Source organism: Oncorhynchus gorbuscha, linkage group LG06, assembly GCF_021184085.1.
Source record: "Oncorhynchus gorbuscha isolate QuinsamMale2020 ecotype Even-year linkage group LG06, OgorEven_v1.0, whole genome shotgun sequence".
Lineage (NCBI taxonomy): Eukaryota > Metazoa > Chordata > Actinopteri > Salmoniformes > Salmonidae > Oncorhynchus > Oncorhynchus gorbuscha.
In genome coordinates, this window is record NC_060178.1 from 47,124,429 (window position 1) to 47,137,594 (window position 13,166).

General features: G+C 48.9%; 1 protein-coding gene across 4 annotated transcripts in view; it reads left to right on the forward strand.

Annotated features, from left to right (window-relative positions):
* The window catches only part of LOC124038027 (ribonucleoprotein PTB-binding 2-like), a 95,948-nt gene that overhangs the window by 79,661 nt on the left and 3,121 nt on the right, over positions 1–13,166 (forward strand). The window contains exons 5-14 of one of the 4 annotated variants that reach the window (XM_046353391.1): positions 297–417; positions 1,040–1,125; positions 1,221–1,319; positions 1,919–2,030; positions 6,183–6,487; positions 7,222–7,330; positions 7,556–7,713; positions 8,612–8,716; positions 11,659–11,784; positions 12,545–12,763. In XM_046353391.1, the coding sequence (XP_046209347.1) occupies positions 297–417; positions 1,040–1,125; positions 1,221–1,319; positions 1,919–2,030; positions 6,183–6,487; positions 7,222–7,330; positions 7,556–7,713; positions 8,612–8,716; positions 11,659–11,784; positions 12,545–12,763 (1,440 nt within the window). The remainder of the gene's footprint in view (positions 1–296; positions 418–1,039; positions 1,126–1,220; positions 1,320–1,918; positions 2,031–6,182; positions 6,488–7,221; positions 7,331–7,555; positions 7,714–8,611; positions 8,717–11,658; positions 11,785–12,544; positions 12,764–13,166) is intronic. The other 3 variants (XM_046353392.1, XM_046353393.1, XM_046353394.1) reach the window with 3 other exon arrangements.

Below are 13,166 nucleotides of genomic sequence, written 5' to 3' on the forward strand. Positions count from 1 at the left end.
ACACAGAATTATATGACACCATCACGATTCCACCACTATCACCACGTTTTACAATACTACACTGTCACTACACTACACCACACTGTCTGAGATAGAGCAAGCCGTGCTAACCTTTCCCTTTTGTGTGTGTGTGTGTGTGTGTGTGTGTGTGTGTGTGTGTGTGTGTGTGTGTGTGTGTGTGTGTGTGTGTGTGTGTGTGTGTGTGTGTGTGTGTGTGTGTGTGTGTGTGTGCGTGCGTGCGTGTGCGTGCGTGTGCGTGTGCGTGTGCTGTGTGCTGTGTGCGTGTGTGTTGGCAGATGTTGAGTAGTAAGAAGGGCTTACTGCCGGAGCCCAACCTGGCCCAGCTACTGAACAGCATGACCAACCCAGCAACCCTACAGGTCCTCATGAGGCCCTACCACACTGGGAAACGAGGAGGTGACACACACACACACACACCAGGCAGGCAGCAATTAGCTGGACTCTTCCCTGGAGGACTATTGTAAATGACATTAACTTATTTGCTAGCATGTCTTTTATCAGGGAGATTTGTATCTGTCTCTTCCTCTCTGTGAAAGATAGGCGTGGCCTTTTGAACAGCATGTCCCGTCCAATCAATTCCACGCAGGCTTCTTTTTGATGAATGCCTAATCATCTGTTATAATGAGCTTGTTCTCAGCCTCCATCAGAACAGACGAGAGCAGGAGGGAGTGGAGGCTGAGCGGCTGGCTCTTTAAAGAAGAACACACAATTGGGACGAAGTCTAAAATTAGCCCCTGATTAAATGTTAAACTTTCTACCTATTCTGGCGGTCGCTACCATTAGCTTTGACGCGTACATCTATTCTGAGGGGGTCGAGGGTCACTAGCTGGAGTTATGGCTAAGACTATATCTCAGTGCCATGTCCCATGCTCTGTTTCAGGTGCGCCGTAGCTCTGTACAATTTACCCGAGAAACACTTTCTTGAGCTGTTTAATAAAGACATCTTTTTCTATTTAGCTTCCGTTATCCTCCAAGATGAATCGTTTTTTACCATTCCCTCGCCCCTCTCCATCTCCAGGGAAGTACGGGCGGCACCCCAGCCTTTCTCCGTTCCTCAGACCCCCCCTCACAGCAGCCCTGCTACAACTGGGGAAGGTACAGCAGGTGAGACTGGGTTACAGGGAGAAATGTAGCAACGTGTGTTACAGTATGTTCTAAATATGTGTGTGTACTGGTTTTCCTCCCTGTTTCTCTCCCAGAGTGCCATGTTGGGGAACGGGCTGGTTCTGCAGAACCTCCTGCACATGCAGCTGGCCCAGCAGCAGCTCTTACACATCAAAGACAAGCACATCAGCAATGTGAGACAACATGTGTGTGTGTGTGTTTGGCTGGCTGCCTCTGTCAGTCATTTGAAATGAAACATCACAACATTAGGGAAAACCTACTCTGCACAGTTAATGGGTTCCGTGCAGAAAGGATTGGTTTGCGTCAGTAATCATTCTCACATCTCTCATTGAAACTTCAGTTCCCAAAGAGACTCTGTATTTCCTGCACGTTCCTGTGTGCTGCAGCAGCGAAGAGATTCGTTGCACAACTCTGGGCTTCCTGCATATTTGATGCCGTTTTTAAAAGCACATTGTGGCATCGTAGCCGTATGCAGAGAGCGTGTGAGAGGAGAGAGAGAGGTCTCTTAATGTGCTCCGTTAGCTCCAGCAGTGGTAGTACTGCTCTCAGTGGGTACGCGGAAGTGGTGCCGCGCCGGTGGAGTCGTGAAGTCGCTATCCATCTCTGCATCATCTCACCCATCGTTTCCTTTACGTTTCTGCTACGTCTCTCCTCCCGTCATCCGCCTCTCGCTTGCTCTCTACACTCTCACTCAATTCATCACCTCCTCTTGTCGTCTTTCTTTCCCTGCCTGTTTTCCTTTATCCTCCTCTCGCTCTCTTCCCCTCCCTAGGTATCCAGTCTGCTGGGTGACCCTTCTCGTCTCCTCCTACAGAAAGCCCTGGGTCTCAGACCTCCAGCCCACATGACCTTGGGCAAAGGTCTGCTGGGTGACTCCCCCATCGGTAAGTGGCCTGGGCTGGGTCAAATCAAATCAAATCACATTTTATTTGTCACATACACATGGTTAGCAGATGTTAATGCGAGTGTAGCGAAATGCTTGTGCTTCTAGTTCCGACAATGCAGTGATAACCAACAAGTAATCTAACTAACAATTCCAAAACTACTGTCTTATACACAGTGTAAGGGGATAAAGAATATGTACATAAGGATATATGAATGAGTGATGGTACAGAGCAGCATACAGTAGATGGTATCGAGTACAGTATATACATATGAGATGAGTATGTAGACAAGTAAACAAAGTGGCATAGTTAAAGTGGCTAGTGATACATGTATTACATAAGGATGCAGTCAATGATGTAGAGCACAGTATATACGTATGCATATGAGATGAATAACGTAGGGTAAGTAACATTATATAAGGTAGCATTGTTTAAAGTGGCTAGTGATATATTTACATCATTTCCCATCAATTCCCATTATTAAAGTGGCTGGAGTTGGGTCAGTGTCAATGACAGTGTGTTGGCAGCAGCCACTCAATGTTAGTGGTGGCTGTTTAACAGTCTGATGGCCTTGAGATAGAAGCTGTTTTTCAGTCTCTCGGTCCCAGCTTTGATGCACCTGTACTGACCTCGCCTTCTGGATGATAGCGGGGTGAACAGGCAGTGGCTCGGGTGGTTGATGTCCTTGATGATCTTTATGGCCTTCCTGTAACATCGGGTGGTGTAGGTGTCCTGGAGGGCAGGTAGTTTTCCCCCGGTGATGCGTTGTGCAGACCTCACTACCCTCTGGAGAGCCTTACGTTGAGGGCGGAGCAGTTGCCGTACCAGGCGGTGATACAGCCCGCCAGGATGCTCTCGATTGTGCATCTGTAGAAGTTTGTGAGTGCTTTTGGTGACAAGCCGAATTTCTTCAGCCTCCTGAGGTTGAAGAGGCGCTGCTGCGCCTTCTTCATGACGCTGTCAGTGTGAGTGGACCAATTCAGTTTGTCTGTGATGTGTATGCCGAGGAACTTAAAACTTGTTACCCTCTCCACTACTGTTCCATCGATGTGGATAGGGGAGTGTTCCCTCTGCTGTTTCCTGAAGTCCACAATCATCTCCTTAGTTTTGTTGACGTTGAGTGTGAGGTTATTTTCCTGACACCACACTCCGAGGGCCCTCACCTCCTCCCTGTAGGCCGTCTTGTCGTTGTTGGTAATCAAGCCTACCACTGTTGTGTCATCCGCAAACTTGATGATTGAGTTGGAGGCGTGCGTGGCCACGCAGTCGTGGGTGAACAGGGAGTACAGGAGAGGGCTCAGAACGCACCCTTGTGGGGCCCCGTGTTGAGGATCAGCGGGGAGGAGATGTTGTTGCCTACCCTCACCACCTGGGGGCGGCCCGTCAGGAAGTCCAGTACCCAGTTGCACAGGGCGGGTCGAGACCCAGGGTCTCGAGCTTGATGACGAGCTTGGAGGGTACTATGGTGTTGAATGCCGAGCTGTAGTCGATGAACAGCATTCTCACATAGGTATTCCTCTTGTCCAGGTGGGTTAGGGCAGTGTGCAGTGTGGTTGAGATTGCATCGTCTGTGGACCTATTTGGGCGGTAAGCAAATTGGAGTGGGACTAGGGTGTCAGGTAGGGTGGAGGTGATATGGTCGTTGACTAGTCTCTCAAAGCACTTCATGATGACTGAAGTGAGTGCTACGGGGCGGTAGTCGTTTAGCTCAGTTACCTTAGCTTTCTTGGGAACAGGAACAATGGTGGCTCTCTTGAAGCATGTGGGAACAGCAGACTGGTATAGGGATTGATTGAATATGTCCGTAAACACACCGGCCAGCTGGTCTGCGCATGCTCTGAGGGCGCGGCTAGGGATGCCGTCTGGGCCTGCAGCCTTGCGAGGGTTAACACGTTTAAATGTCTTACTCACCTCGGCTGTAGTGAAGGAGAGACCGCATGTTTTCATTGCAGGCCGTGTCAGTGGCACTGTATTGTCCTCAAAGTGGGCAAAAAAGTGATTTAGTCTGCCTGGGAGCAAGACATCCTGGTCCGTGACTGGGCTGGGTTTCTTCTTGTAGTCCGTGATTGACTGTAGACCCTGCCACATGCCTCTTGTGTCTGAGCCGTTGAATTGAGATTCTACTTTGTCTCTGTACTGACGCTTAGCTTGTTTAATAGCCTTGCGGAGGGAATAGCTGCACTGTTTGTATTCGGTTATGTTGCCAGACACCTTGCCCTGATTAAAAGCAGTGGTTCGCGCTTTCAGTTTCACGCGAATGCTGCCATCAATCCACGGTTTCTGGTTAGGGAATGTTTTTATCGTTGCTATGGGAACGACATCTTCAACGCACGTTCTAATGAACTCGCACACCGAATCAGCGTATTTGTCAATATTGTTATCTGACGCAATACGAAACATGTCCCAGTCCACGTGATGGAAGCAGTCTTGGAGTGTGGAATCAGCTTGGTCGGACCAGCGTTGGACAGACCTCAGCGTGGGAGCCTCTTGTTTTAGTTTCTGCCTGTAGGCAGGGATCAACAAAATGGAGTCGTGGTCAGCTTTTCCGAAAGGGGGGCGGGGCAGGGCCTTATATGTGTCGCGGAAGTTAGAGTAACAATGATCCAAGGTTTTACCACCCGTGGTTGCGCAATCGATATGCTGATAAAATTTAGGGAGTCTTGTTTTCAGATTAGCTTTGTTAAAATCCCCAGCTACAATGAATGCAGCCTCCGGATAAATGGTTTCCAGTTTGCAAAGAGTTAAATAAAGTTCGTTCAGAGCCATCGATGTGTCTGCTTGGGGGGGGGATATATACGGCTGTGATTATAATCGAAGAGAATTCTCTTGGTAGATAATGCGGTCTACATTTGATTGTGAGGAATTCTAAATCAGGTGAACAGAAGGATTTGAGTTCCTGTATGTTTCCTTCATCACACCATGTCTCGTTAGTCATGAGGCATACGCCCCCGCCACTCTTCTTACCAGAAAGATGTTTGTTTCTGTCGGCGCGATGCGTGGAGAAACCCGTTGGCTGCACCACATCGGATAGCGTCTCTCCAGTGAGCCATGTTTCCGTGAAGCAAAGAACGTTGCAGTCGGATTTCATCAACCTTGTTGTCAAGAGACTGGACATTGGCAAGAAAATGCTGGGGAGTGGTGCGCGATGTGCCCTTGTCCGGAGTCTGACCAGAAGACCGCTACGTTTCCCTCTTTTTCGGAGTCGTTTTTTTGGGTCGCTGCATGCGATCCATTCCGTTGTCCTGTTTGTAAGGCAGAACACAGGATCCGCGTTGCGGAAAACATATTCTTGGTCGTACTGATGGTGAGTTGACGCTGATCTTATATTCAGTAGTTCTTCTCGACTGTATGTAATGAAACCTAAGATGACCTGGGGTACTAATGTAAGAAATAACATGTTAAAAAAACAAAAAACTGCATAGTTTCATAGTAACGCGAAGCGAGGCGGCCATCTCTGTCGGCGCCGGAAGACCCACGGCCCCCCCCCCCCCCCTTAGCACCACCTACCACCTCGTGTGTCTGTGACTGTTCTTCTCAACCAGACAACCCTACATTTGCAATTCAAATCCTCCAAATGACAAAGTCAGTATTTATGGAAATGTATTGAAATGAGTCTCGTCTGCTGGGGGATGTTGTCCATTTATCTGTGTTTGCTGGTATTGTGCTGTTTGTTGCAGGCCCATAATGTCTGACTGCTCTGGGCTGTGCAGGTCCTTCATTACAGGGATATAAGCAGTTGGAATGAATGAAATCTGGGGATTGCAGGATGAAACGGAGTGGGAGGGGGGGTGGCATTCTGCTGCTGGTGAATAGATGTTATTGTAGGAGGTGCTCCGTTCCGTAACGCCTTTAACCTGAGTTCATGTCATCTTCACTTGCTCCCGGCTAGATAATGGTGTTTTTGTGTTGGCTACATTGTGCTGCACATTGTATTAACAGGGATTTAATAGTAGAGTAAAAATGAGAATGTTGAGAAACCTATAGTCTGAGCACAGCAGGCGTACCATACTGTGTTTACTTTGACTGTAGTGTATTGTAGGCTAGCAGGAAGTAAAGTGACCGACAGAAGCAGATGGGCCAGTCTGCGAATGAATCTGCTTCTGGTGTGACATTCCGACTTCCTCCTCTATCCTTGCTCTCTCTCCTCCACAGAGTTGGGTCAGGAGTCCCTGCCAGCGTCCAGTCAGGCCACGGTGTCAGCAGCGGGCATGATGCCCTACCTGCAGGCGCGGGCACACCTGGGTATAGCCAGGGGAGGGGAGCTGAACGGGGCCTGCATCTCCACCGCAGCCTCTGACAGGCAGCCAGCGCCTCCTGGGACCACGATGCACGTTCAGCACCAGGGACAGAGCTACTCATTGGGAATGAGCAGCCCGGGGCTGGGCCCCCCTCCACCCAAAGCCCCAGGGGCCCACCAGCTCGGCCAATACAGCCACAGTAGCACCGAAGCTAGTGGAGTGAGTATAGAGCTCAGACACAGCACAACAATACAACAGGCTCTAGAGCTGGCACTGACTGAGATACCGGTAGCTCTCTCCTCTGCCCACCAGCTCTGTCTCTCTCTCTCTCTGTGTGTGATGGCACACCTCTGAGTTTCATTGTTATTCCTGTCCCACCGTTCCCACTCTGGAGAACCTCTTACAGGAGCCACAGGGTAACGGAGCCCAGCTCCCCCCATGAGCACAGTAATTAACACTGTGTGTGTGTGTGTGTGTGTGTGTGTGTGTGTGTGTGTGTGTGTGTGTGTGTGTGTGTGTGTGTGTGTGTGTGTGTGTGTGTGTGTGTGTGTGTGTGTGTGTGTGTGTGTGTGTGTGTGTGTGTGTGTGTGTGTGTGTGTGTGTGTGTGTGTGTGTGTGTGTGTGTGTGTGGCTGCCAGGCACCGGCATTCGACTGCCACTGTGAAGTATGTTTAATGGGATGGATATGAGTCATAGGATCTTGACATGATAAAAGGACGCAGTTCCACAAGGCTGTATGGTGGCGTAAGGCTAGTGTATAGAGGGATGATGGTGGCGCAGGGTGGCAGGCCACACTTAGTATCCAAGGGTGCACAGCATTGTGACTTGGACATCTGTAGGGCACTGTATATTGTTTGAATGCATCCATGTGGATTTAGTATGGCGTGCGTTTCAGAAATCAAACGGGTTGGTTTAATGATGTGGTAAAGTTGAAAGGTCATCTCTGTCTTCAGGCTCCCAGCTGTCATATCTCTCTTCTGGGTGAACCTCCTAAAGAGATGAAGCTGCCCTCCAACCCCTACCTGAATCTAGCTAGTGTGTTACCTGGCATGGTCATGCAAGGTGAGGTACACAGGCAGACACACATTCCCGGGTATGATGCAGTCTGAAACAATGAGTGAAGGGAGGAATGCACGCTTATTGTTTAAGATTCTTGGGGTTTGCTATATATATATATATATATATATATATTTAAAAAATGGAAGTCGATTTAACTTTAACAGATTCCCCCCCCCTTTTTTTACGTGAATTTGACTGTATTCTCTGGTTGTTTGCTCCGTGGTGCAGCCCCGGCGGCCAGTAAAACGCAGGCAGGACAGCCTCTGGCTGGGATGTACAGCAGTGCTATGCCACCTGTCTCCCAACCCTCCACCTCTCACGCCCCAGCGCCCTACAGCACAGATACCTCTGCAGACTACAGCCATTACAGCCAGGCATACTCACAGGTAACACACAAACACAAACAAACTGTTGAGCCCATGCACAGTCCTCCATACTTCCTCATAGGGACAAGTTGTTTCTGCACGTCCTCACAAATCTGTCATGTGTTAGAGAGATGGAGGGGGGGGGGGTTGTGGTGGAGAGGGAGGTAAAAAGATGAGAGATGAGAATTATCTAGAGAGAAAGGAGGAATAAGAAAGAGGTGGAGAGAGAGAAACAGAGAGTGAGAGATGGAGAGAGAGACTGAATAGTTGTGTATATTCTGTTCCATCTGGTGCTCTACTCCCTCGCACTGCAACACCATATAGAGATGTCTCTCTTTCTCTTCTCCCTCTCCTCTCTCTTTCTCTCTTGCTCTCTCTCTCTTGCTCTCTCTCTCGCTCTCCTCTCTCTCTCTCTTTCTCTTCTCCCTCTCTCTCTCTTTCTCTCTTGCTCTCTCTCGCTCTCCTCTCTCGCTCTCCTCACTCTCGCTCTCTTGCTCTCTCTCTTGCTCTCTCTCTCGCTCTCCTCTCTCTCTCTCTCTCCTCTCTCGCTCTCCTCTCTCTCTCCTCTCTCTCTCTCTCTCGCTCTCCTCTCTCTCTCTCGCTCTCCTCACTCTCGCTCTCCTCTCTCTCTCGCTCTCTCTCTTGCTCTCTCTCGCTCTCCTCTCTCTCGCTCTCCTCTCTCTCATCTACCACTCTCTCATCTACCACTCTCTCTCTCTCTCTCTCTCTCGCTCTCCTCTCTCTCATCTACCACTCTCTCATCTACCACCCTCTACTCAAATCAAATCCAAACATGCTTTAATGGAAATGAGTAATCCAATGTTACCAAAACAACATGCAGCACACTACACATCTACAGCTACCATACTATTACTGTGTGTGTGTGTAATAATGTAATGTTGTTGTGTTTGTGTCGTAGGAGGCCATTCAGCAGTGGTACCAGCACTACCAAGCACAAGCCCAGAGCTACAGCACCGCCCCCCAGGAGAGCCAAGCTGTGGACTACGCCAAGGAGCACACACAGGTGCATTGACTGTCTGCTCAAATACTCCATTATGTGTTCACTGATTTTGGGACAGAATCATAACAAACGGGCACGTTGACCGAAGCAACGTGGAGGGCAGTACACTGTATACTGTAAAGGGCAGTACACTGTATACTGTAAAGGGCAGTACACTGTATACTGTAAAGGGCAGTACACTGTATACTGTAAAGCAAGGTGGAGGGCAGTACACTGTATATGTAAAGGGCAGTACACTGTATACTGTAAAGGGCAGTACACTGTATACTGTAAAGGGCAGTACACTGTATACTGTAAAGCAAGGTGGAGGGCAGTACACTGTATACTGTAACGGGCAGTACACTGTATACTGTAAAGCAACGTGGAGGGCAGTACACTGTATACTGTAAAGCAACGTGGAGGGCAGTACACTGTATACTGTAAAGCAAGGTGGAGGGCAGTACACTGTATACTGTAAAGCAAGGTGGAGGGCAGTACACTGTATACTGTAAAGCAAGGTGGAGGGCAGTACACTGTATACTGTAAAGCAAGGTGGAGGGCAGTACACTGTATACTGTAAAGCAAGGTGGAGGGCAGTACACTGTATACTGTAAAGCAAGGTGGAGGGCAGTACACTGTATACTGTAAAGCAAGGTGGAGGGCAGTACACTGTATACTGTAAAGCAAGGTGGAGGGCAGTACACTGTATACTGTAAAGCAAGGTGGAGGGCAGTACACTGTATACTGTAAAGCAAGGTGGAGGGCAGTACACTGTATACTGTAAAGCAAGGTGGAGGGCAGTACACTGTATACTGTAAAGCAACGTGGAGGGCAGTACACTGTATACTGTAAAGCAAGGTGGAGGGCAGTACACTGTATACTGTAAAGCAAGGTGGAGGGCAGTACACTGTATACTGTAAAGCAACGTGGAGGGCAGTACACTGTATACTGTAAAGCAAGGTGGAGGGCAGTACACTGTATACTGTAAAGCAAGGTGGAGGGCAGTACACTGTATACTGTAAAGCAAGGTGGAGGGCAGTACACTGTATACTGTAAAGCAACGTGGAGGGCAGTACACTGTATACTGTAAAGCAAGGTGGAGGGCAGTACACTGTATACTGTAAAGCAAGGTGGAGGGCAGTACACTGTATACTGTAAAGCAACGTGGAGGGCAGTACACTGTATACTGTAAAGCAAGGTGGAGGGCAGTACACTGTATACTGTAAAGCAAGGTGGAGGGCAGTACACTGTATACTGTAAAGCAACGTGGAGGGCAGTACACTGTATGCTGTAAAGCAACGTGGAGGGCAGTACACTGTATGCTGTAAAGCAACGTGGAGGGCAGTACACTGTATACTGTAAAGCAAGGTGGAGGGCAGTACACTGTATACTGTAAAGCAAGGTGGAGGACAGTACACTGTATACTGTAAAGCAACGTGGAGGGCAGTACACTGTATACTGTAAAGCAAGGTGGAGGGCAGTACACTGTATACTGTAAAGCAAGGTGGAGGGCAGTACACTGTATACTGTAAAGCAAGGTGGAGGGCAGTACACTGTATACTGTAAAGCAAGGTGGAGGGCAGTACACTGTATACTGTAAAGCAAGGTGGAGGGCAGTACACTGTATACTGTAAAGCAAGGTGGAGGGCAGTACACTGTATACTGTAAAGCAAGGTGGAGGGCAGTACACTGTATACTGTAAAGCAAGGTGGAGGGCAGTACACTGTATACTGTAAAGCAAGGTGGAGGGCAGTACACTGTATACTGTAAAGCAACGTGGAGGGCAGTACACTGTATACTGTAAAGCAACGTGGAGGGCAGTACACTGTATACTGTAAAGCAACGTGGAGGGCAGTACACTGTATACTGTAAAGCAACGTGGAGGGCAGTACACTGTATACTGTAAAGCAAGGTGGAGGGCAGTACACTGTATACTGTAAAGCAAGGTGGAGGGCAGTACACTGTATACTGTAAAGCAACGTGGAGGGCAGTACACTGTATACTGTAAAGCAAGGTGGAGGGCAGTACACTGTATACTGTAAAGCAACGTGGAGGGCAGTACACTGTATACTGTAAAGCAACGTGGAGGGCAGTACACTGTATACTGTAAAGCAACGTGGAGGGCAGTACACTGTATACTGTAAAGCAACGTGGAGGGCAGTACACTGTATACTGTAAAGCAAGGTGGAGGGCAGTACACTGTATACTGTAAAGCAACGTGGAGGGCAGTACACTGTATACTGTAAAGCAACATGGAGGGCAGTACACTGTATACTGTAAAGCAACGTGGAGGGCAGTACACTGTATACTGTAAAGCAACGTGGAGGGCAGTACACTGTATACTGTAAAGCAAGGTGGGGGAAGTAGTGCAGTTTTATACAAGCACACACACCGTGGCTGGCCCCTCGCGGTCACGACATAGCGGTGTGGGATCAAACTGTGAAGACGTCGGTGTGAAGACGCCATCTCTGGCACACATAGTCACACATGTCCCTCCTAATGTCATCAAATACAAAACGTTACCCTTCAGGAAAAACTATCACCTTCCTCCTCTGTCTCCTTGGTGTCTTTAAAAGTGTGTGTGTGTTTTTAAAGCCTGTGTGTGTGTGTGTGTGTGTGTGTGTGTGTGTGTGTGTGTGTGTGTGTGTGTGTGTGTGTGTGTGTGTGTGTGTGTGTGTGTGTGTGTGTGTGTGTGTGTGTGTGTGTGTGTGTGTGTGTTAAAAGCCTGTGTGTGTGTGTGTGTGTCTTTAAAGCGTGTGTGTGTGTGTGTTTTTAAAGCCTGTGTGTGTGTGTGTTTTTAAAGCCTGTGTGTGTGTGTGTGTGTGTGTGTGTGTGTGTGTGTGTGTGTGTGTGTGTGTGTGTGTGTGTGTGTGTGTGTGTGTGTGTGTGTGTGTGTGTGTGTCATAAAAGCCTGTGTGTGTGTCATAAAAGCCTGTGTGTGTAACATTATCTGTGTTGTGTCCAAGCAGCAGGCGGCGGCGCCGTCCTATGGGGATTACAGCTCCTACATGCAGGCTGTCAGTCAGTACTATTCTCAGCCTCCCGTGACCCAGCCACCTCCCCAGGCTTACCAGAACAGAGAACCCACCAAGGTACACTACTGTGCACTATGTCACTGTTAGTACAGAGTGCCGTTGTCCTTCAGAGCACACAATCCCATGCCGAGCCTCCGACACTCCCCAAACCTTCCCCCAGTCCACACCTCCAATCCAATGTCCCAGACGGTGTATAACACCAGTCTAGCCTCTCTATGCGCAAGGGCACGTCATTACACACCCCTTCCTTCTCTAGATGTAGTATAGCCTTGATGTAATATACATTACCATCAGCACTTAGCCTGTAGCTTGGACCACATGTCCCAGGTTACATCTAACACTGTCCCAGTCTAATAACCCAGCTCACACTGTGTATCCCATCCTTGCCACGTCTCTCTCTGGTTAACTGTAGTGACCTCCACTCGTCCACCTTAGCTGCTCCATCCTATCCCCCCTCCCTGAGTCTATCCCCCCACTCTGCCCCCTTCGTACCCCTCGTGGGGTGTAATTCATCCGAGTAGTATGTCAGTGAGCCACTGGTGTGGAAGGCCTGTGCTCTTTAGATGCTGGTGTGTTTATATGGAGATGATGACACTCCCCTACCCTAACCCAGGACATGGATATCCTGCTGGGAGAGGCTGTCCTTCCACACCAGAGTAGGTGTCGCGTCACAGGAGGTGTCAAAGAGTGTTGCTGTATCTGTGTGTGAAATGACAGGAGGCGGATGCGAATAAGCCTGTGTGGGTTTCTCTGTGCGGTCAGTAACTATGTGTGTGTTCTCTCGCTCTCTCACTCTTGCTCTCTTGCTCCCCCCCAGGAGGCTGACGTGTGTAAGCCGCTGGGTGTGTCTCTACATGCGGTCAGTAACAGTGGTGCCCAGTCGGTGCTGCCAGCCTACAGCTCCATCCCTATGATGCCAGGCTTCATGACCGTGCCACCTCCCTCCACACACACACTCCCACCCAGCCCTGTCACACACACTCAGAGTGCCCACGCCCAAGCCCAAGCGGCCAGCGAATGGAACCAGTATTACTATGTAAGTCGCATGATGGTGATTTTATTCCAGATTTTGTTGTTTGTTAGAGACAGACAGTGCACTACTCATTATGGCCAGACTCCAGTATGAAAGTGGGAGAATCAACTGCTTTGTTTGCGCAAAGGGACATGTCAAAATGCAGAATTCGGGCACTTTAGCAGGTCTTTATTCATTATAAAAAATGTGATTTATAGAAATGTATATGTGGTCTATGTTAAAGGGCCGTTTAACATAACAGGCTTTTAAAATGTGTGTGCAATTTCTATAACAGCCTCCACTATTCTGGGAAAGCTTTCCACTAGATGTTGGAACATTGCTGCTGGGACTTGCTTCCATTCAGCCTTAGTCCAATGATCATTAGTGAGTCCTGGCTCACAGTCGTAGTCTGCATTCCAAATGTGTT